Source organism: Tiliqua scincoides, chromosome 3 (genome assembly GCF_035046505.1).
Source record: "Tiliqua scincoides isolate rTilSci1 chromosome 3, rTilSci1.hap2, whole genome shotgun sequence".
Classification (NCBI taxonomy): domain Eukaryota; kingdom Metazoa; phylum Chordata; class Lepidosauria; order Squamata; family Scincidae; genus Tiliqua; species Tiliqua scincoides.
Window position 1 is genome coordinate 76489500 of NC_089823.1, and position 23034 is coordinate 76512533.

The following is a 23034-nucleotide window of genomic DNA, read 5'->3' on the forward strand; positions in this document are numbered from 1 at the left end:
GTTTGCTTGCTCATGAGTAAACAGGCTTGGTTTTGCTTTCCATAGGGCTCAATACATTCATCTGCTTGGAGGGGGCGACTTCCTTTTCAGTTGTTTTTGGGGGCTGCATTCATTGGATCAGGACCATTCTGGTGTTGTTGGATTCCTCTCAGCCTGCCCTTTTTGACGACCTAAGTTCGCCTACTTGTGAGTAAATACGCAATATGGCTCACTTTCCATAAGGATCCATGCATTTTTTGTTCTCCAGTTTTTTGGCCATAACTTTTGATAGAAAGGAGATGTTTCACTCTGGTTTTTGTGCATTGCATTCTTCTGGAAAGTCCACATCCAACGGTATATAACATGATGGGATTACACCTGTGATTTTAGCATGTCACTCCCCAGTGTGTGTCACCCCCCTGTGTGTGTCTCCCAGTGTGGCCCACTGCACCCCCTGCACCACCTGCACCCCCCTAGCAACACCACTGATCCAAAGGATGTCATAGAGCAAATGCCTCTGGATGGCCAAAAGCATACCCTTCTTCTGCATTTGCTGCTCTTCACACTACCTCTGAACTCAGAACATGACACACTGTGTGTGACCACATGGAAATATCTGTTAGGTGTCAACAGCATTCTTGTCATAAGATAATGAACAGCAATAGATTCAGAGGCAGTTGGGTGCAGCAAAATTGGAATATAACCCTGTGCCTGCATCCTGATTGTTATTCAAATAGATCATTAGAGACAATAAAAATAATGAGAACAGCGTTGCAACACTGGGTCAAAGTAATCTCTAAAGCTTTTATTACATGATATAGTTTATAAAATTCCTATACTTAAAACAAATTAGGATTCACCTCCATCCTCACAAAGATAAACATGCAAAAATGTATACAACAAGTCTGAAAACATTAGCATTTATATGCAAGTTTTTATTCCTGAAACAGTTATGCAGTGTATGTAATAAAAACATTTGCTGGGCAAGTGAAAGTCCAACTAAGACATGCATACAAACACGCAGGCATACACACACACATGCAAACACGCACCCCTTTACATGTACCTTTAGCAGTGTGAGGGCTGCTGCTTCCATAGTGCATCCACACGAGTCTAGATATGTGTGAAAGTTTTTGGTCTACATGGTCTATCCTGATGCCATATTTACTTATCATGCAAGCAACACCCAGTCCTGAGAAGGTCCATCATTTGTTTGGTATGTAAATACAGTGTCAGGACAAAGCATGAGTGCTGCTGCCTTTCCACATACCTGGACCAGTTTGAGAACAATCAAGGATCCTAAAGGTATGTGTAATGGATCCTAAAAAATATTAGATTGGGCCTGGGCTTCTGCCCCTTCAGTCACATGTTGAATCAGATTTCTACATTTCACAGTCATTTGATTTAATCAGAATCACGTACGGGCTATCACTGGAATCCCTCAAAAGAGACATTTTGTTAAGGAAGAGAATGGTATACACTGTCAGAGATCTGCTTTCTTTTCTTGTTGCAGGAGTTCCCACTGCAGATAAGCCTGCTTTTGCTTTGGTGCCAGCTCCATCTCTGGAGCATATCTCAGCTAGGGCTGCGGGCCTGGTTTAAACGGTAAACTTAATCTGAACAAACAAAAAAAAAGGCTTTGAAATTAGCAATAAAAACAGGAAAGGGTACCTTCCTCCCTTCCATTCTTAGTGGCGGTTTTTGCCTCTGAGTTGCTGCTAGAGTATGGAAGATAGCATGGGTGGCTCCATACATATGTATTCAAGGGAGGGAAGAAGGAGCCAACAAGACATTATACACAGGCATGTGTAGGGAGAAAAGTGGTGTGGTGGCAGCGGTATTGAGAAAAGTAAAGTTCACAGGGACTAGGTTAAGACACCCCACCGTCGCTCTGTCACTCAAACTCACAGTCTCTGGAAATTGTTTTTGATTTTTAAAAAGAAGTTGGGGGAAAGATGCAGTTGCATTTCAAGTCTAGTTTGGGTGTGAATGATAGAGGTGCAAGTGATAGAATAGAATGATAGAACTGCACATCTAGCTCTGTATGTTTTGGGGTGTGTTCCCTGATTAATTTCAAATGAGCATGGTCAGCCACTGGACAAAGACTGTTCTTCTGCTCCTGTCTTCTGAAAAGCAGTAATATAACATTTAAATCTTACTAACCTAAGCCCATAATCTCATGGCACTTAACAGTGAGGAAGGCCCATTGAATACAGTGAAACATACTTCTGAGTAAACATACATAGGGTTCAGGCTATAAATCATAGATTAGAATTTGTTGTTAAAATAATCCTTAAGGAACAAACCAACCCCAGGAAGGTCTGTCCTTTTCTATGTCCTATGTTTTAAATAGCCTCTATATCTTGAACAAAGCAGTTAAATGTTAGATCTGGGTGGGTCACCCACCCAGATGACAAGGCACACTAAAAACAAATCTGGTCCACGGTGGTCCAACACTGTTCCAAAAGCAGCTGGAACCCATCAACAGTTTGGAACCACTGAAATGATTTCAGTGCAGGATTCCAGAAGAAGAGCTACCAAAGCCGACAAGAATTGGCGCCTCGATTCATGGTCGTGTTTTCGGGGCAGCTGAAAGCTTTCCGGAACGCCTCAAAATTGCTCATAGCACCAATAACTCTGGAGAGAAAAGAGACAAACATTTGTATTACTTTATATCAGGGGTGTCCAAAGGTTTTGGCAGGAGGGCCATATCATCTCTCTGACACTGTCGGGGGCTGAGGGAAAAAAGAATTAATTTATATTTAAAATTTGAATAAATTTACATAAGTTTACATAAATGAATATATTAAAGATGAACTTATATGAACGAATGAAGGTCTTGCAATAGCTCAAGGCCTATAAAAGGCCTGGCACAAAGCAAGGCCGGCCTTTCCTTCACTACCACTGCTGCATCACAGACATGAAACAGCAAGCAGTGGAGGGAGCCCTCATCCCACAGCTCAGGTGAGAGGTCAAACAGTCGCCCTCACACTGAAAGCAGTTGCGTCAGGCCAGTGCGGGCTCCAACAAATCTCTGGAGGGCCAGAGGCTCACTGGAGACTGGGGGCTCTCTGAGGGCCGCATTGGGAATCCTCGAGGGCCGCAAGTGGCCCCAGGTCCAGGGTTTGGGCACCCCTGCTTTATATTATAGATTCCTCTCTATGCCTTGATTTCCAAAATTTTCCTTTGGTTTTGCTTTGGATATCCTGTGCTACCATTGTTGTGATGGAACACAGAAAAAACATCCAGCATTCTGGATGGTTTGATTTTCAACAGGAATATGGCACAGGGCAAAAGGTTTACCCCCACCCCACTCCCACAGTCCTGATTCAGTTCAAACCTCCCCTATGGTTGCTTTTTGTACAAAAAGAGACATGGTCACCAGTAGGGGAGCCTGTTGTTGGAATGAGTCTTGTGGGTTGCTTTCTCCCATACATCAGATAGACCACTTGTTTGGTTTCTTGTTTGGTTTCTTGTCAGGTCCCACCTACTTGGCCCTTTTCTCTCTTCTCTTCCTACTTCTCTTGTTGATCCTTTCCCAATCCTTCTTAGTGATTATTCCCCTTCCATCACCATTTTGGTGGCGGAATTTCTGGCGGCAGTTTCTATGGCAAAGGCCAGAAGTGGATAGCTGATAAAGTTGTATCTCTTTGCCTTGTTATATTTGTTATTGTCGTTGGACTTTTTGTATGCCAATAAAGGTTTACCAAAGTAAGTAAGACTAACAATAGCTGCAGTTCTTTCTTTTGCCCAAACCAACTTTCCAGCACTGGCATAGCTGTGCCAATGGGACGTGTGCTTCATCCTGCAGCTGGGGGACACTCATGCAGTCTTCCTCAAGGTAAGGAAATGCTTGTTCCCTTACCTTGGAGCTGTGTTGCCCTTATGTCAGTGCTGGAAAGTGGGTTAGAACTGCACCCTTAATCCCTTAACAAAAGTTAGCTTGCTGTATGTGGGCTTCCCAAGTGCCAATCTTGCCAGTCCCAAGAATATGATTCAAAAACAATTAACATCATGACTACTTTGGTCGTAGGACTGTTATTTGTTCATTTATTTATATGGTGCCATCAGTGTTTGTGGCACTTTACAAGACTCAGAAAGACAAGTCTCTGTCCTGACCTTTCAAATCTAAATAACAATCACATCAGAGATAACAGAGGAAGGGAAGAGGGTGGAGGCAAGAGTAATTAAGCATATGCCATTTTCTCTGGCACACATACAATAATACCTCTCATTAAGAGGGAGCTCCATTCAGGAAAGTTGAGAGCTGTGTGAAACAGCACTTGTGAGTTGCTTTCTCCCACACATCTGATGGACCACTACTATAGGATGCATTGTTAAAGATAAGACTGGAAAGTGGTGTTGATTGATTGCCACGCTTCCCCAAATGCACTGTTCCCACTGGTTAGAATAGCCATCAATTATGCCAGGACAAAAGCACAGTAAATCAGCACTAAAAGAAGCAAAGTTATGAGTGGAATTATTGCACTTAAGATTAGTTGCAGTAGGAGAAGAGGATGAAGGCATAGTGCCAAACACTCCATAGAAACACTGCTGTGCTCTCTAAAAGACATGACATCATTACAGTTCATTTCATACAGTTCACGTCACTAATACATCAAAAACCCACTGGCTCTCTTCAACCATACAAAAAAGAAGCAAACTTGAAAATAATGGAATTCTTGATTCAATACTAGAAAAGCTAGATCTAATTGTGCTTTTAAATTCAGAATCAATTATGGAATGGTACAGGACAGACTCACCTTCCCTATCTGTTGCTCATGCCAATGGATAACAGCTGCAATCCTATGCACACTTTCCTGGGAGTAAGCCCTAGTTAACACAATGGGACTTACTTCTGAGTAGACCTGAATAAGATTGTGCTAAGCATGAGCATTCCATTCTGCAATAGACTTTGAGCCCAATCCTATGCACATCTACTCAGAAATAAATCTCATTATAGTGAATGAGGCTTACTCCCAGGTTAGTGTGAATAGGATTGCATCTTCACTATTAATCACTGAGAGCCCAGACCTATGGGCTATGAGCGCCGGTACTGAGCTCCAGTGCCGGGTGGTGTAAACTTGCTGTAAAGCACCTTTTATGGCACCCAGGGTTTAAGGAGCAAGGGAAGAGGTCTTTTGGGACAGTAAGATTATTCGGGGCAGGGGGAAGCAGGGGTTGGGGATTGAATCGGCCTGAGAGGGGGTGGGACTGGCGGAGGCTTGCTCTGCTGAATCCTATTCTCTTTGTTGGGCTGAAAAGTTTTGCTGGCGCAAACTTGAGAAGCCCCATTGTGGCAGCCTTTACAGTGCTGTTGAATACAGCAGTAGCCATTTTGGCACCACTACACCTGGCGGCGGCGGCAGCGGGGATAGAATTGGGCTGTAGGTTCGTGAAACAGGAGGAGTTTTTAAAATGAAGATTATGGGTAGCATTCATCAGAAGCCATGACTTAATCAATATTGAAATAAGTGAGGTGAGTTAATAATGGCTAATGTAAGTCCCACTTGTTTCGATGAGAGGTAGTCATGACTAACTTTCTTTGGACACAACTGTATGGATCAGATCTCTCTCTCTCTCTCTGTCTCTCTTCCAAACTATGTCCAGGCCACAATTGTTGGTTGCAGCCTTTACAGGCTTCAATGGCTCGTCTCGGAAAGACCACCTCCTTCCATGGGGACATGCTGGCTCTCTAAGGTCATCTGGAAAGACTCTCCTGTGGTCCATCTGGGGCTGTTTTTAGTTAGAGAAAACTCTTTTTCAGGATTAAACATGACTCTTTAATCTGGAAGCAGCTGTGTAACTAGTTCAGTGCTTGGCTGAGCTCAACATTGCTGAACCAAGCTTTGAGGGCAGAGAGGCTAGGCAATGGTTTGCAACTGTGTTATGATGCAGGACTCAGATGTTATCTTGAAAGAGGAGCTCCAGCTCTTAGCCTCCCTGTGCCACTTCCACCCCAAGCTCTGCTGAAGAGCCAGCATTTTCATCTCTTATCAAACAAAATTCTATAGTTGAAGGGAAAGTGTATTCAATAATAATGGGAAGGGGCTATAGTAGTAGGCAAAGCATCTCTTAACACCTCGATTCTGTAATCCTGAGAAGAGTCCATAGATTGGCTAGGGTGTCTCCCCAGTAGTGGTCCTTATTATGTATACTTTTTCATCTCCTTTAATGAACCTGCTTCCTACAGTAAATAATATTTAGCTTGTCAATTCACTTTTATATACATATTTCTTACCCCTTGTCTGACTGCCTTCAATCCACAATTGCATTTTGGAGATGAGGTGACCAGTACCACACACGATATTCTTGATGAGGGCACACTATTAATTTGTCTAATGCTATTATAATCCTCTCAGTATTATTTCTCATCCCAGCTTCTCAGGCAGTCTGATATCTGACTTGCTCATTTTCTGCAGGGCCTTATTAAACAGGATCACTACAGGACAGAAGTGACAGTAATTTTATGCTGGTCTTTTTCCTGAGGGCCCAATCCTACGCCTCCGACGTATTCTCGGCATCACCTGGCAGGACAAAGTTCCAAACAACACAGTCCTGGAACGTGCTGGAATCCCTAGCATGTATGCACTACTGAAACAGAGACGCCTGCGTTGGCTCGGTCATGTTGTGAGAATGGATGATGGCTGGATCCCAAAGGATCTCCTCTATGGAGAACTCGTGCAAGGAAAGCGCCCTACAGGTAGACCACAGCTGCGATACAAGGACATCTGCAAGAGGGATCTGAAGGCCTTAGGAGTGGACCTCAACAAGTGGGAAACCCTGGCCTCTGAGCGGCCCGCCTGGAGGCAGGCTGTGCAACATGGCCTTTCCCAGTTTGAAGAGACACTTGGCCAACAGTCTGAGGCTAAGAGGCAAAGAAGGAAGGCCCATAGCCAGGGAGACAGGCCAGGGACAGACTGCACTTGCTCCCAGTGTGGAAGGGATTGTCACTCCCGAATCGGCCTTTTCAGCCACACTAGACGCTGTTCCAGAACCACCTTTCAGAGCGCGATACCATAGTCTTTCGAGACTGAAGGTTGCCAACTAATCCTATTCAGCTTTCCATCACCGGTGCAGCCACAATGCAGCCCTGAGGGTAAGGGAACAAATGTTCCCATATCTTGAGAAGGCTTCTATGATTGCCACCCCACCACAGGATGTAGTGCATGCCCCACTGGCACAGCTGCCCTGGCACTGGAAAGTTGGATCGGATTGGGCCCTAAGTCAGTACTGCTAGTGTACCGCTGGTATGATCATAACTGTGAGGTACTTTTCCTTAATTTCAACTCCATTGTGTTTCTTTACAGAGCTATCTGTTTACCACAGCTGGTTGGGCACTTCTCCAGCTTTGCACCGCTTTGTTTGAGTTCCCCATTAAAAAACCTTTAAAAAATGCTTTAATGCCATAATTGAATTGTGCTGCTTCAGTGCCAAACTCTTCCTATGGAAGAACGATATCTTACTTGAAATTGTATTTTCTAGTCCCCAAATGGCATTGTATCTCCACTTTAACCTTTTCAATCGTGTGCCTCTATGATGCTGGGAATTCACCCTTTGAGTATAGATAAGAAAGGTGAAAGGAGACGCCTATCACCTTTCAAGTGAAAAAAGCAGTGCAGTCAAGTGATGCAGTCATTTCTAAGGTGAGCTTTGTAGGGAAACAGAACAAGGTCCTCTTGGTCTATAGATTAAGGTGGAAACCCACCGCTTCACTGGGATGCAGCTTTTTAAACTAGGGAGAACTTTAAAAGCAGTTTGCCAGTGTTATTGACCTGTTTGGAGGACTGCTGTGTGGGAAAAGAAAAATTTCTCTTACTTGAAATATTTCCCAATACACACTGGACTACAAGGAGAAGGGTACTACTAGGGGAAGAAGTACAACTAGTTCTGTAGGCCCACTATGTGTCTGCGTGTGCATATGCATGTATGTGTTCATGCATGTACACACTCATTTCTATAAGTGAAAAAAAAATACCTGAACTGAGGTGGGCTGTGAGCTCCAGTGTAGATTTGCTCTCTTGCACCTTCTGGTCTAAAGGAATTGCATCTCACCTACAATAAACAAATCAATGTGTCAATGCATTGACATGCGCATATCATACTAAAATATACAGGCCTCCCCGGTATCTGTGGGGAACCTGCCCCCCCCAACGCATGGATACCGGGGATGCCCCTTTACAAGATAGGAAAAATGAAGGGTGATGTTAAAAATAACTGTGTTTACCTTACAGCAGCAAAACCACTGTATTAGCAGGACTGTAGGCAGCTTTCTGAGCTGTCTGCAGCCTCTTCCTGGTCACTAGAGGCTCCTCCTCGTCACTGCAGAATGCATCACGATGCATTCTCTTCCTGGTCACGATGCATTCTGGGGTGACACTGGAGGAAAGGAGGAACCTCCAGTGACCAGGAAAAGGCTGCAAGTAGAGACATAGCATAGGGGAAAGCTCTTGACCAGGGGTATCAAACATAAGGCCCGGGGGGCTGGATGCGGCCCGCAGAAGCTTTTTATCTGGCCCTCAGGCTCTCATCTGCTGAGCAGTGCTGAGGTGACACTGCTTGAAAGGGTGGCCCACATGATAATTGGGCTCTCCCATATCTTGAAATATGATCAAGTTTTGTGTATTTTCTCTTCTGTCATTAGCAGCCAATGAGTTCCTACATGAGAACAGAGTGTATTTCTGGTTTTGACCTGTTTAATGACATCTCTTCCTGTGTAATGACATCACCTCTGGCCCTCAGCAGGCATCATGAATGCTTTTTGGCCCTCTGTATGACATGAGTTTGACACCCTTGCTCTTGACTATAGAGAGGAACTGCCAGCAGTCTGAAAAGAATACTGAGGATAAGAAAGTTCAATGCATTTGGCCAACCACTGACTTTGCATCAGGATGACTTCTAACAGATGTGTTTGAGATGCAGCAGCATCAAAAACTCAGATTTTTCAACGAACGAAACTAAAAAGCCAAGGAGTTGGAAACTGGGGGTAGCTGCAGGAGTATTGAGGGGAAGTGGTTAAAAAAAAGCCTCAGTGTTTTCAAGGTTGGAAAGATTCATTCATTTGCACTCTCAGCAGATGTCTGGATGGTGTCGTTTGTGCTTATGCAGGACAAAGACAGGTGAAATAAGGAAAAGAGATATACCCCCCCCCCAAAAAAAAAAATCTGAGGTTGAAGGAACGCTCCAAGTTAACAGGTTTCTTTTGATAATAAAGCAGAATTGTCTACTTGCTACAAAGTGAACAACTACTTAAATCTATGTGTGCTTTTTGAAATTCTGTTTATTAATACTACTCACATGAGCATAACTTAGAAAGAAAAGCTGATCATGGTTAAAGTCAATGCCTGGTAATAGGGCTTCCTCCTCTCCATTCCTCTTTTCTTTAATCCACTTCTTGTAGGCCTGGTGAAAGGCACAATGAACGTGTTTGAATTGATGCATATTTCATCAGCCCTTATTCCCCAACACTGTGCTTCAGTTTTCGGTGTGTGTTTGTGGGTTGTGAATGTAGAAGCAAAATACGTGCCTACCCTGTAAGCCTCTCGCAAACCTCCATTATCTGCAATGTTTTCTGCCAAAGTCCTCTTTCCTTTTACCTAATTGGACAAAATAATATAATTAACTAAATACATTTTTCTATCAGCTGTTCTCAGACTTCTATCTGCTGTCATCCATCCCCACTGAACTGCTTCCATGCTATTGGAACAATTCATGCAAGATTTAAACAGGATGTCAATGACCACTCACATTCAAACTAGCTTTCTTCCAATAGTAGTTGTTGTACTGGTTGATCATGCATTTGGTTTTTTCTTTAAATTTTTCTTCAGAGTCTGCAGACCACCAGGGATCCAAATTTCCATTCTTGTCATATTTACGGCCTGCAGTTTTTTGAAGAAAAAATATTCCAAAGTGGTATATAATAGTGAATATGAACATAAGGACTGATCGAGTAAAAACTGCACATTTCTTAAAACAATACACATAAGTTTGTTTTTTAATTCACATATTTTCCATGTGTAAAATCTAGGAAAGAACATAATGTCACTCTGAATTACATTCACTGAAAAGCCAGCAGAAAATGCAAACTCATGCAAGTATTATCTATAAGTATTGTGGTTCAATATAATAAACAGAACTACAGAACTTTCTGGTGATGGTTGAATTTCCCAGGTTCACTTCAGAAAGCGTTTGGTTTTTGAGCATCCTTAGAGACTCTCTTTGAGTCATTTCCAAAAGGCTTTTTTTATTATAAATAATAATAATAATAATATTAATAATCCAAATGTAGAGGAAATTCCTCCCAGCCCTCCTACAACCTTACAAAAGTCTGGGTTAGGCAAAAAAAAAAAATAAAAGAAAAAGAAAAAATTTCCCAGGTTCACTACAGAAAGCGTTTGGTTTTTGAGCATCCTTAGAGACTCTCTTTGAGTCATTTCCAAAAGGCTTTTTTTATTATAAATAATAATAATAATAATATTAATAATCCAAATGTAGAGGAAATTCCTCCCAGCCCTCCTACAACCTTACAAAAGTCTGGGTTAGGCAAAAAAAAAAAAAAAAATATGTCACGAACAGCCAATCAGGTGAGAAGTAAAAAATTCTGACCTAGCTCCAGATGGCAACTAGCTAGTCTCAGACTATCACAGTGGGTGGGTGAGAAGGACTATCAACTGGCTCAAAGCACACTGAGTCAAAGGAAGCAACACAAGCTCCCCATTTTTATTCAACAGAACCATAAAGCGTTCCTTGAGTGCTCCTTTTGGGAGTGGAAAGGTGGGATATAAATTCTACTAATAAATAAATTAGATAGATAAATAAGCTCCTGCAATTACTCACCATTGCTGTCAAATCCATGGGTAAACTCATGCCCAACAATGACTCCAATGGCACCATAGCTTAAAGACCTGTAATGAAATGGAGCAGTATCTCTCAAAATGTACGCACTCTCATAAACTTTAGAGAGAAGTAGAATATGCAGTGGAGCAGATGGCCACTCATTTTTACATCTAACATTTAAGTGGGAAAAATTTTCATTTAAATGGCAAAAGAGGGAACAGGAAAAGAAATTGTTTGAAGAAACCTTTTAAGTACTGTTATCAGGAAATGCCTGATGTTAAAAGCAAAGACCCAAGAAATGGATAGTAGCTCACTGTAGTAGGCTCTCCCTGGAAAAAGTAGGATAAAAGGTTCTCTGTTCATGTGTCCATAGGAGACATATCAAAGGTGGAAAGGAAGAAGAGGTGCCATCCTCAAAAACAGGTCTCTGGTTATGTGAAGTCCCCAACTACCTCATATGAATGAAGTACTGAACATTTTCAATTGCACAATATCTGTTCATAATAAAACCTTTGTAATCAATTACCCCCTGATTCCCCACTCACACTACCTCCAAAGATAAACCTCACATTGTCACTAAATGCTAAAGAAATACTTTCTTAAGCAAGTGTACAAAGAAAGAAAGAAGGGAGAAAGAGACAGATGGCAACTAATTAAATTCTCAAAAGGAGTTGCTACCATTTCTTTTCACCCTGGCAGCAATGTAGAAAAATTATAGATTGGATGATGCCTTAAGCACCAGATGAAGCGGGCTATAAATAAAATACTTGTACTATTTACAGTCAAGGCTGCCAGACTAGGAAATGGAAACATCCAATATGAATATGCTGATTATTTCTAATGAGCACTTTTGTTGTAATTTATTGCTTTATTTAGTTATTTCTAGGTGCCTCCAAGAACTAGGTGCTGTAAATTGCACTGAAAAAGTCACAGTCCTTGTTCTCAGGCTTACCATTTAAATAGGACAAAACAGGCAAGGGAACGAGGAGTGGAAGGGAAATGTAGACATGCAAGATGAGCTCCATGACAGAGGAAGAGGTGAGTTTTTAATCAGGTATTTAAATAAACCAACAGAAGAAACAAGATAGATGCCATAAGAAAAAAGAATTGCAGTGACAAGAGAGCAACAAGGCAGAAAAGGGTATAATCAGGGAATGAAAGATGTAATTTGGAGTTTAAGGAAGACAAGGGTGGCAGGGAAGTAAAGAAAATGCAAAAAGGCACAGCAGAAAATTAGAGAATAAAATACAAGAAGCCCACTTGAGGGGGGGATTGGTTCCATATGTTCCATTTGTGGTGAAATGCAACAAATATGAAATGTTTCATTCCAGACATTCATTTTATTCTCTCTCTCTCTCTCTCTCTCTTTCACACACACACGCACGCACGCACGCACGCACGCGCACACACACACACACACACACACACACCCCTAACTAAAGAAATTCTTATCAACCAGGGACTCTGAATAGGAATTAATAACCACATGATAGCTGGGAAATATCTTCAATGAAGATTTGGTCTCCTGGTTATGAGACAAGCTCTGCCACCAAAAGTGGGTGAACATTCGTAGCCTGTTCCTAGACTCATCCCTTACCTATATCTCTTGGTTCAAGCTACAGGAAGCCACCTGAGGATTGAACCACCTGAACCTTTCTCTCCTATCAAACTCCCCACTTTTCTTATTTTCTTTCTCCCTCTTTCTCTGCACCCCAAAACCTCTTCCTCCTCCTCCTCTGTTGTTCTGAGAAGCCCATTTAAACGCCCTGTATCCCTTTTCCCCCAACATTTACCCCTCTTCGCTTTGCCTGCTCTCCTTCTATGGAGTTGCTCTCTCCTCCTCCTGTGTAGGGGGAGCAATGTTGGCAACTGCACTAGGTTACAGGGAAAGGCTCAGGCTTTCAAGATATTTTTTTCCTGGATTTAATTATCTGCAACAAGCTAATTGCTTGTTTGAGTTATGCCTAAAACCTACAGTATGATTTGATTTCCCCCTATTCATTGCACCATTTTTCTTGCATTATGCCTTCCATAAAAGGTAATTTGTATGTCAGAAAATGCTTCCTCCGGATTTTTTTTTTCTATCACTGCAAAATTCCATTATAGCCCTGAGGTTAAAATTATACATTTCAACAATGGAAGCATCCCATCCTGTGACAAGCTTATTATTTTATATTGTATTGTAGACAGGTGTGGCATCAGATATAGAATACAATCTTAAGAATAAGACTGCTCAAGTTTTTGATAATACGTAGGAGTGTGGCCTAGAAAACAAAACAAAGTACAGTCCAATTTTCTCCATGGGCTTATATAAATAACTGAAGATTATGGAATCAAATGCACATGACCCATGTGATTTGGTTGCATAAATAATCCAACTATATCATATTAGACTTAAAACAGTAAAGCTTTTGGCAATGGCTGCATGGGTGGAATGACATGGAATATCCACAAACATTTCAAGGTCTCATGAAACAAAATTATTATTGTACCTATTACTTGTATGCAAAAAATATGCAGGACTCCATACAACTAAATTCTTGTTTTAAGGGGGTGCGGATATATGTGTTTGGCTAGCCTCAGCTCGGAGATGGGAGTTTCACCATAGCCCAGTGATCAGAATTCTAGGTCATGACATTATTGAAAGAAACAGTGTATAAGTACCACCTCAAATATGGAAAAAAAAAATTGCATGTACGATATACAAGTGGCAGCCCAATCCTATCCCCAGCAGCACCGCCGGGGCCACCAGTGGTCTCCTTGGACTTTTATCCCCTTTCCCCCGGGAAAGCCCCAAGCCCTACAATGCACCAGTTATTTTGCCAGTGCAGACTTTTAAACTTCCATGTCGGGCTTTGCAGCCTGACACGGAGGATAGGATCTGGTGGAGCAGGGCTCAGTCAGTCCCAACCCCTCCTGTCCTGATTCCTCCTCTGCCCTGCTCTCCTCCACCCCAGAACACCTCTCCCTGCCCCAAGGCCCTCACTGCCACCCAGAGCTATTACTGCTGCTCTGGGCAGCATCCACCCAGCGTTGGGCTCAGCACCGACTGGCGCTAGCCCAGCACCAGTGCTCACTCCTCTGGGTGTTTCGGACATGCCTTACAGCACATTTGCGACATCCCGCACTGGTACTTGATCTCAGCGCATGCACTAGAGGCCCACAGGAGGCGCCCTAAAAGAGCCACGAGTGGAAGAAGAAAATGTTTAGTGCTGTTCTGTGAACTCTTGCCCAAGTGCTTGTGAAAGGCTCCTTGTAAGCACAATGAATTAGGAGTTGCTTTACAGTATGATAACATGATGAATAAGGAAAATACAGAAACTCCAGTGGGCCATAAAATGGTCCTGGAACTTGTATAAATAGAAGGATTCTGGATGTGGAATCATTTTCTCATGCAGTGCTCCTTCTCAAACAGAAACATCACAGAGTCTCAAACACAAGCCTATGTCTACTTCTGTCCACTCAGAAGTAAGCTCCATGGAATTCAATGGGATTTCCTCCAGTTAATTGTGTGCAGGATTGCAGCAAGGAATTCACAGTGAGCATTTTGAGGAAAGAAGATTGATCCCAGTTTTTTCTGCATAACTGGCAGCTGAACTCTGCAAATAAAGGTCTCGCTGCAGTAGTGACCAGCCTCACACTTCGACACTTTGACCCGTCTCTTAGGCCTAATTCTGTGCACACAGAAACTATCCATAGATACACAATCTATTGATCTGAATGGACTTTGAAGCCCAGGCATGATTCCCCTAAAAAAAACTGTGAAGGGCTGTTAGTGTAAAACAAACTAACATGTAATGGTGAATTGCTCCTGCCTTACATCCCACTGAGATGATACACCCTGGTAATATTATTCATACATGGTAGCATTTTAGGCTGAATAGTCCTTTAGCTAATGTAAAACAAATGCAAACTTATGACTTCCATTCTGCTTAAATAGTCATAGGAGAGGAGGTTTTGTGGGCACGTGAGTCGTGTTTGCTGGAGCCCTGCATCCATAAATGCACTGGATTTTACACCATATTAAGCTGGAAACGGTTTTTAAATATCCTCCAAACACATTCAAGTATACCTATGTTCATGTTCAACCCAGACAGCCAGTCCACTGACATCAATACAGACTATCTCACAAGGCTGCAGCTGCTCACATCATTCTGCATTTTCAACACAAAAAAACAGGAGCACAGCATAAACAGCATGTGCCTCCAGGGTTTTCAGTTGTCAGTTTCTCAAGCATTTCTGCATACAAGAACGTCAACCCACTACATCAAATTATTAAGTTCTGTTTCTGCTCCCTGTCTCATAACCCATCCAGTTTGTACATTCTAAGATTGCTTTCTTTTACCTGGGATATTCAGTCCCCCAAAAGAACGGTTTTTGAAGTTCTCCTGCTGGGAATCCTGTAGTAACAAAAAGGGAAAATAAGAATAGTACATTCAATTCAACTGCATAATGAAGCCGTGGTTTTACTAAGAGGGTTCAAGAAAGCAGGGCGTCTATATTTTTCCCCACTAATGTCAACAGGGCTAATCAATTGGCTATCATAGATATGAATCAGGGCAGGAGCACAGAATGACTTTACAAATGAACCAGACATCAAGGCTAAGTGGAAAAAATTTAAAACACATTTAATAAAAACTTTAGCTAAATGTTGCTGCTGCTGCTGCGTGTGTGAGTGAGATGGGCTGCAATTAAAAAGAACTAGCAGACCTAATGCTCAAGTGAGCAGTTTAGGTACAACACACACAGTGGTAGTGGCAGCATTATTATATGTACACAATGACTTGTGGAATAAATTCTGGAGATTGGTCACTTTGCTACTCAAATCTGCCTCCCTTGGGAGTTATGCATCTAAGAATGATTGGATGATCTATGAGCAAATAGCTATATATACAGCCCATATCATCAACAGTGTGTTCATTTTTATGTACTCCTAGGATAGTTATTCAGCGCAATCTTTAGCAACAGTTCCTACCACCTAATGGAGAGAATTCACTGCAGATTAGAGGTGTGTTACATTAAAATCATGACAGAAGAGGATAAGGCACTGTGGGCATGAGTTGTTAGGGCATTTTTGATAGTCCTAAGTATTATGTGCAATTTGAAAGTTTATCTCCAGCATTTTAAACATTTGCACTGTCTCAGTCATCTGTGTTGTTGCATGAGATCAATATGGCTACTAATATACATCCCATTCATCACAAAACGTGATGCCACAAATGCCCCAGACTTCACATGATCAAACGGAGATATCATGGACTTGAGGATCATATCCATGGCTGTGCAATGGCATTATTTATCATGTTTATTGCTTATAACTAGGTCATATTTATCAAACTTCTGTATAACATGCCCCAAAATCTGAGAGCAATGGTGGGGTGCCTGGTGTGCCCCAATCCAATACGACACACTGAGTGGAAGGGACAGAAACAGACATATATTGCAGGTCAACCAAGCAAGGCACATGATCTGAGTATACTGTCCTTGTGCCTTGCTTGGTTGACCTGCAATAAACGATTGTTTCTGTTCCTTCCACTTGGTGTGTGTTAGGTAACACACGATGGGGGAGATAAGTCTGAAACCTATGATGAGGCTGGCATGACCAATATGAGTTGAGTTATATATTGGACATGTGGTGAGGCAATCATGTGATCACTTCACCATGTGCTGCATATGCCCAGTTATAATGCTCAAGGGATCATATGTTGCTTGAACTTTGCTTTCAGGAAATGCTACCAGTGAAAGTCTACATCTCAGAAATACCACTCTTTGGGAGATCAAATGAAAGTATACCCTATAAACTATATCCACTCTAGAACTTGCAGGTTAGGCTTATAATTAGAAGATACTATTGTCAGTGACAGGGGTCGTTACAGATTCCTGCAGGTTCTACATCCTTCCTCACACTTGTTTTTTTCAGAGAGCCCAACTAGGATTGCTTCAACAATCCACTTAGTAAAACCCCGCCAGAAAGGAATTCCATAGATTATAGAACAATTGTGGAACAATTTAGAATAGATTGTGGAACAATTTCTAAAATGTATGGACATCCTTGTATTGGATGAGCAGGTATTCATCACTTCCCTTGGAGCATCATTTAAAGGGACATAGTAAATACAATTCATATCAAGCGCAGCAACGGGCAATACGCTTCCTTGGCCTTCCCATCTGCTGCCTGCTGGTGGTTGTTCCCCTGTCACCACTGCCACCTGTTTGGGCACTGATGTCTGAGACAGAGAAATGATGAGAAGTTTTATTCTGGGGACTGCAGTCTTGCTGAAGGCCTGTAGTTGTTTGGAACTTGCCAAAGAAGCTCATATCTATGCTGTAAAAACAAATTAATTACACAAGTGTGGAAAACAAGGCTTCCTTGATCTACTTCATTGTTTTTTAAAAAAATCTTATCCTGATAGCACATGTAAAAGTGTGAGCTTTCATGTCTGCAAGGTGAATTGTTAAGCATCATTCAGCTTAATGACACCCACTCCTTACACAAAGTGGGGAGAGAAAAAAACAAGGCCTAGAAAGGCAATACTATTTTCTGAGGCTTTCTCCCACAAGTCCAATTCTTTGGAGGTTTTTGGAGAATCACAGGTTAGCAGTGAGATTTTATGATGATGACTTTTAGAATTCTCATCAATGTTGGTACCAGTTTGCCGGGGGTCTTGGGGTGAAGCCTGGGCTTCCCACAGCACCTCCACCCACTCCCTAATGGTGCGTTAGATATTACTGCTGTCACTGGTACCCCAGTCAATGCCCAACCTAGCCAACACCTAACACCACCTTTCTGCAACAGTATCAACGGTTCAAACAGGGGTGGCATCAGAAGTCAATCAGGCCAGGCACTGACCAGGGCCCATCTGGCAGGGCCAGCCCCTGAATCTTCCACATGAGTAGCAGTGATATCATCCAATGCACAATCAGAGGTGGGCAAGGGGCATAACGGGGACTTAATGCTGGTTTTTTCCCTAGCATCCTGGTGCCAGGACTGGGGTCAGATGAGAAGTACATAATAACTGTATTTTTCTCCTGTTTACACTGCTTCCCCTTCTGCCCCCTTTCCTCTTTTGTTGCCTCTTATGGGTTTTGGGCACCGTGGGGCAGGGACCTGACTTTTTCTTGCGCTGTAAAGTTTATGGATGGTACTATACTGTTTTAATAACAACACCTAGGATCAAATAAGATGTCATTTAGAATCTCTGCGTCCCCTTCAACCTTTTGAGATAAACTTACCAGAAAAATGCACATCCACTTTTAAAGAGGTGGCAGGTCAACTATAACATTTGCAGTTATACAGTAGCTGAGGTGCCCCTAATGTCAAGGTGGCTATTCTGTGACTTTAAGTGAGTGGAACTGTTTGTAGGCACTGAAATTTGCAGTATTGACTTGCTCCAGGACCGCGGTTAGACATGGACCTTTAGCATATGTGACACAACAGGAATCTATTTTTCATCAACCAGGAAAAGTTAAGCAGGTGAAACTAAGTAGTACCAAATAAATAGTAAAGATCTGCTGCATTTCCAATGAGGCCAAAGCTCTGCAAAGCTCCAGGGAACATCAGAGCGACTAGACTGTTAGATCCCTTATGAATGTATCATTGAAATAATGATATGGACCCCCAGATTAAAATGAAGGAGGTGGCAGCAGGGCATTTGCTCGCAACTGTCCTTTATATCCAGGCTTTCATGATGGGAAATAAATGCCCTTCCCATCATTCCCATTGCAGAATGGGAGCTAAGTCCCTCCATCTGTAGGGAAGAGCAGAGTGCTGGATCTAACTCCATTCTTGTTTATCTTGTTTTTAATTGTTTTTTAACTGTTTTGTATTTTTAATGTTTATTTGTATCTTACTTTGTATTTTAAATTGTTCGCCACCTTGGGTACCCTTCGGGGAGAAAGGCAGAATACAAATCTAATAAATAAATACATAAATAAAATAAATAAATTCTTGCTGTTTTTCCCAGGAGGATGCACATTAAGTACTTGATTCTGTTCTTCGAACCCTTCAGACATTTGCAATCCACTCCCCATCCTCAGACTATCAGAAAACGAGCACCATGACAGTGCTACTTTGTAGCTCATTTTTATAGTGCTAATCTATAGATGGGGAAGGAATCACTTGGGCTACATACAAGTGGCTACAGCACAACAAAAACAGCCTGGAGCCTGTAGAGGTGGTACAGTGCAGGATGAGGCCTGGGTTGCCTTGGCTGCCACTTGTCAATTCTAATGGCTACTGAGAGGTGCCAGACTAAGGGACCCCTGAAGAGAACCTCAAACTGCTTCCCTGCCTTCCTTCTGGAATGGATAAAGAACCCACAGTCACCTTTAGGAGGCACTCTGAGAGTGCCTACCGCCTGTACAATGGACAAGAACCAGGAGAGTCGGCACAGCTGAGAAGCACACATCATTTCAGCAGCTGTGATCCCCATACTCCACAGGATGCATGCTCTACTGAATTTTTCCATTTAAAATCTTTTTTTGCTAATTAATGACAATCTTTCAGCAAAATTGCACACTAATTGTTTTCCATGGAGTAGTCTCCCATCTGTGGATGTCACCAGTATGTGCCTGCATTCTTCACCGAGTTGTAATAGCATATAGATTACTGCATTGCAAAAATAACAACTTAGAAAGGAAGAATATAGCAAAGTATATCTTAACTCTTTCTTACAGTTTTGCGTACATGTATGTGTGCTGCCCACAAATGCATGCATGCTAGCTAGATTTGAAATGTGGATGCAGCTGATGTGCAAATCAAATCCAGAGATTCATTCCTGTTAATAGGTCTTCAAATGTCATTTAACTGTTGAGGGTTGCCAAATTAATTTTGACTTAAGTGCAATTAGCTGGCTGTTTTAATGAAGGTCACATTTAAGATTGATTAGTCTATTGATTACTTACCTAATCAAACTCATTAAAATTTAATTTTGTTTAAATATTTACCAGTGAAATAACATGCTTTATACCTTGTGAAAATAATCCATCAAATATAATTAGCAATAGTACATTCTGAAAAATAAATATATTAACAAGTATTAACATTAATGAATAGCAAGTGTATATAAAAGTTACAAATTAAGGTCTGAAATTTAACACGAGCATGAAGAAAAATCAACAATGTCCTTGGGGATTTCATTAATAATATTTAAAAAAAAAACAGCAAAGGAATCCAGATTCTCAAAAAAATGTGACACATACATCCCAAACACACTCAGATACCTGCTATACGCAGTGGTTCTCACACATTTAGCACCAGGACCCACTTTTTAGAATGAGAATCTGTCATGACCAGAAGTGACATCATCAACAGGAACATTTTTAACAATCTAGGCTGCAATCCTATTCACACTTACAGGACTAAGTTCCATTTACTACCATTGTTAGAAGCATATACATAGTAGCTTGTTAAAAGTACAGGTTTGTAACATTTCCCCAAATGCAGTCACATACAATGGTAGCATCAAGTCTAATATATTAAAAATAAAATATTGAAATGAATAGGGACCCACATGAAATTGGCTCGCAACCCACTATTGGGTCCCAACCCACAGTTTGAGAAACACTGTGCTATAGAGTAGAAATGAATTTTCAAAATAGCCATTTAAAACAAAATATATTTATTTATTTATTACATTTTTTTCTCATCCTTCCTCCAAGGAGATCGGGGTAGTTCACTGACTCCTTTCACTATAAAATTAATCTCTATAAGCCCAACGTGTTTCAAGGGATCACACCAGGATGCAGGTCTCTTGATGCCTTGTGTGCTCCCTGAGGCATTTGGTGGACCACTATGATATACAGGAAGCTGGACTAGATGGGCCGGAGTTGTTCTTATGTTAGAAAGTTGCCTGGATAAGACTTATATAGTATAGTCCCTGATTTGTAACAATTCACTGTTACTGGAAGAATCCTTCTTTGTGCACATGAAGAAGGCAATTGACCAAAATATTGGGCCTACGGAGATATTTCATATTACTTTCCATTTATATACATTTGTATATAAATGTATATTTGTATATTACATTCCATTTGTATATATCTTATACAAATATAAGATAAATATATCTTATATATTTATATATAAGATAAACGTTTTTTAAGTTTATCTCTTTTTCTTTTGCTGTTGGTCTGGGTGCCAACCCTTTTGTTCACACATCACATCTGTTGTGTAGTTTGGTCCTAAGGCACTATACTTTTGGTTTCAAATCCTCTTTTGTTGCCAATGGATTGCCCAACCTCTTTGTGGCCTTCTCTTCATATTATCAACAGCAGATATATCATCATTTCATTATGTGCTTAGAGAGCACTAAAGCAGCACAAAAGATCAAAGAAAGATTCAGAGGATCACAAAATACAATGATTAAAAGATGAAATAAAGAAATAGATAACAATGTGAAAATAACAAGTTTAGGGAAGCAACATCCTTTGGTGAAAGGGTTCTCAGGTACCCTGAGAGAGGAGATGAACCAACCTCCTCTCCCTGCACACACACACAAACAAAAAGATGAACACTTAGTAGAAAAGGCAAAAAGGAGGAGTATTATAAAGACTACAGATGCATTGGTGATTAGGAAAATGGGAACAGCTTGAATCTTTTAATTAGCAAGCCTGCTTGAACATGTACATTCCAAAACAACTCTGCCCATTAGCCACCAGGAACCTGGTGGGCTATTTAAAAAGTGCTTTCTCATCAATAAACATCTGATTAGCAAGTTTCTTCACAAACACCTGAAAAAAACTCCTGTAGAAAAGTCCAGCAGCTAATGGGAAATATTCACCAACAGAGACATTGCATCTTGTGTTTGTCAGCATTTACTTGAGCCCCAAAGACACCGCATTTTTCCTTGTGCAATCCTACTGCAATTGATTCTACAGATATTCAGAAATGTTAATAAAAATCTGCATTTTTTACAGACACTCATTCAAAGCTAATTTTAATAGTTTCTCATCCAATAAAGTTATAAATAGGCATGCCTCTGAAGACAGATCTTAGCTTTGATATCTTGTGCCTGGAGAACTAGCATCACTAACAATGAATTCAAAGGCTTTAATAATTGTGCTCAATATCAATTACATATGCAGGATCATTCTTGGGGGGAAAAACATTATTAGCTCACTATTTTAAGACAGAAATGCATCTCTTGCTTAACTTTATTTTCTGAAAATGTAAAACCCTGAAATAAAAAGTACTTGCCAAAACATTTTGGCCATCTATAAATCCCAGGCTATAGTCCATTTCAAGTTTTACCCATAGATGCTTTGATATCTATAGGTAAAACTTGACAAAATGAGTACAATAGTGTGCATTTTCCCAAAGTAAGTAGATACTGTACCAAATAGCATGAGATTTTCTACATCATTCCTCTCTGTAGATTATTGTTTATGTTTAATCCTAATTCTGAATTTCAAACCAGAAGATTTCACTGTAAGACTGTTGAACGTATTTTCCACAGAACAGCTGCAGTGGGACTTCCAGTTCACAACCACAGGTGAGCATTAGACGCAAGGCCAACTTTTAGGCAATTGGAACAATTTCGTCCAATTGTGTCCTGTGCATGGTGGGGGCCCCCGCACTGCCCTTCTGCCCACCCCTGCTTCCAGTTGATGCCATGCAGGTGGCAGCATGCACACCTCACTCTTTCCCTGCCCTCATGTCTCCCAGCACCATCCTCTACCCGTCTCATTCCGGAATGGGCTGCAGATGGGGCAAAAGTCTGGGAGCACTAAGGGCTGGGTGCGCACTCCCTCCCTCCCTCTGGCTGACCTCCCAGATGCCTATTCTGCACAACCACTAAAAGTACAGGAGTCCTATCCACCTTCACAGAAGTAACAGATTTTTTTCTTGGTCTGGTTCCATTTAAGAGCTAAAAAAAGTAGTAGAGGGAGCCCCGCAAAAGTGTTTCCAATTGGGCCCTGCAGCTCGTAAGGCCAGCCCTGGTTAGAACTTACTTAAGCACATGGATCTCACTGTGGGGAGGACCATGAGTTCACACATTACAATGGAAGTAGAGAAAGCAGAAGCTCGTCATTTGTTCTGCTTTCTACTATTTTTCCATGTGTCCTTACGTCAATAGTTGTACCCAAGGACATGGGAGAGAAAGTAATATTTAGAGCTTGTGAGGCACAAGGAAACATGCAAGATGTGAACATCACCTATAGCTAGCGCCTCATTTTACTGACCAGACAAGCAACTTGATCATGGCAACAAACAAGGTG

General features: G+C 41.5%; 1 protein-coding gene across 1 annotated transcript in view; it reads right to left on the reverse strand.

The window, feature by feature from the left end:
• Positions 1-2513: 2513 nt before the first annotated feature.
• The window catches only part of PHEX (phosphate regulating endopeptidase X-linked), a 114687-nt gene continuing 94166 nt past the window's right edge, over positions 2514-23034 (reverse strand). The window contains exons 16-22 of the mRNA XM_066621215.1: positions 15161-15215; positions 10816-10883; positions 9727-9857; positions 9510-9575; positions 9277-9381; positions 7958-8034; positions 2514-2616 (exon numbers count right to left, since the gene is read on the reverse strand). Of these exons, the coding sequence (XP_066477312.1) occupies positions 2514-2616; positions 7958-8034; positions 9277-9381; positions 9510-9575; positions 9727-9857; positions 10816-10883; positions 15161-15215 (605 nt within the window). The remainder of the gene's footprint in view (positions 2617-7957; positions 8035-9276; positions 9382-9509; positions 9576-9726; positions 9858-10815; positions 10884-15160; positions 15216-23034) is intronic.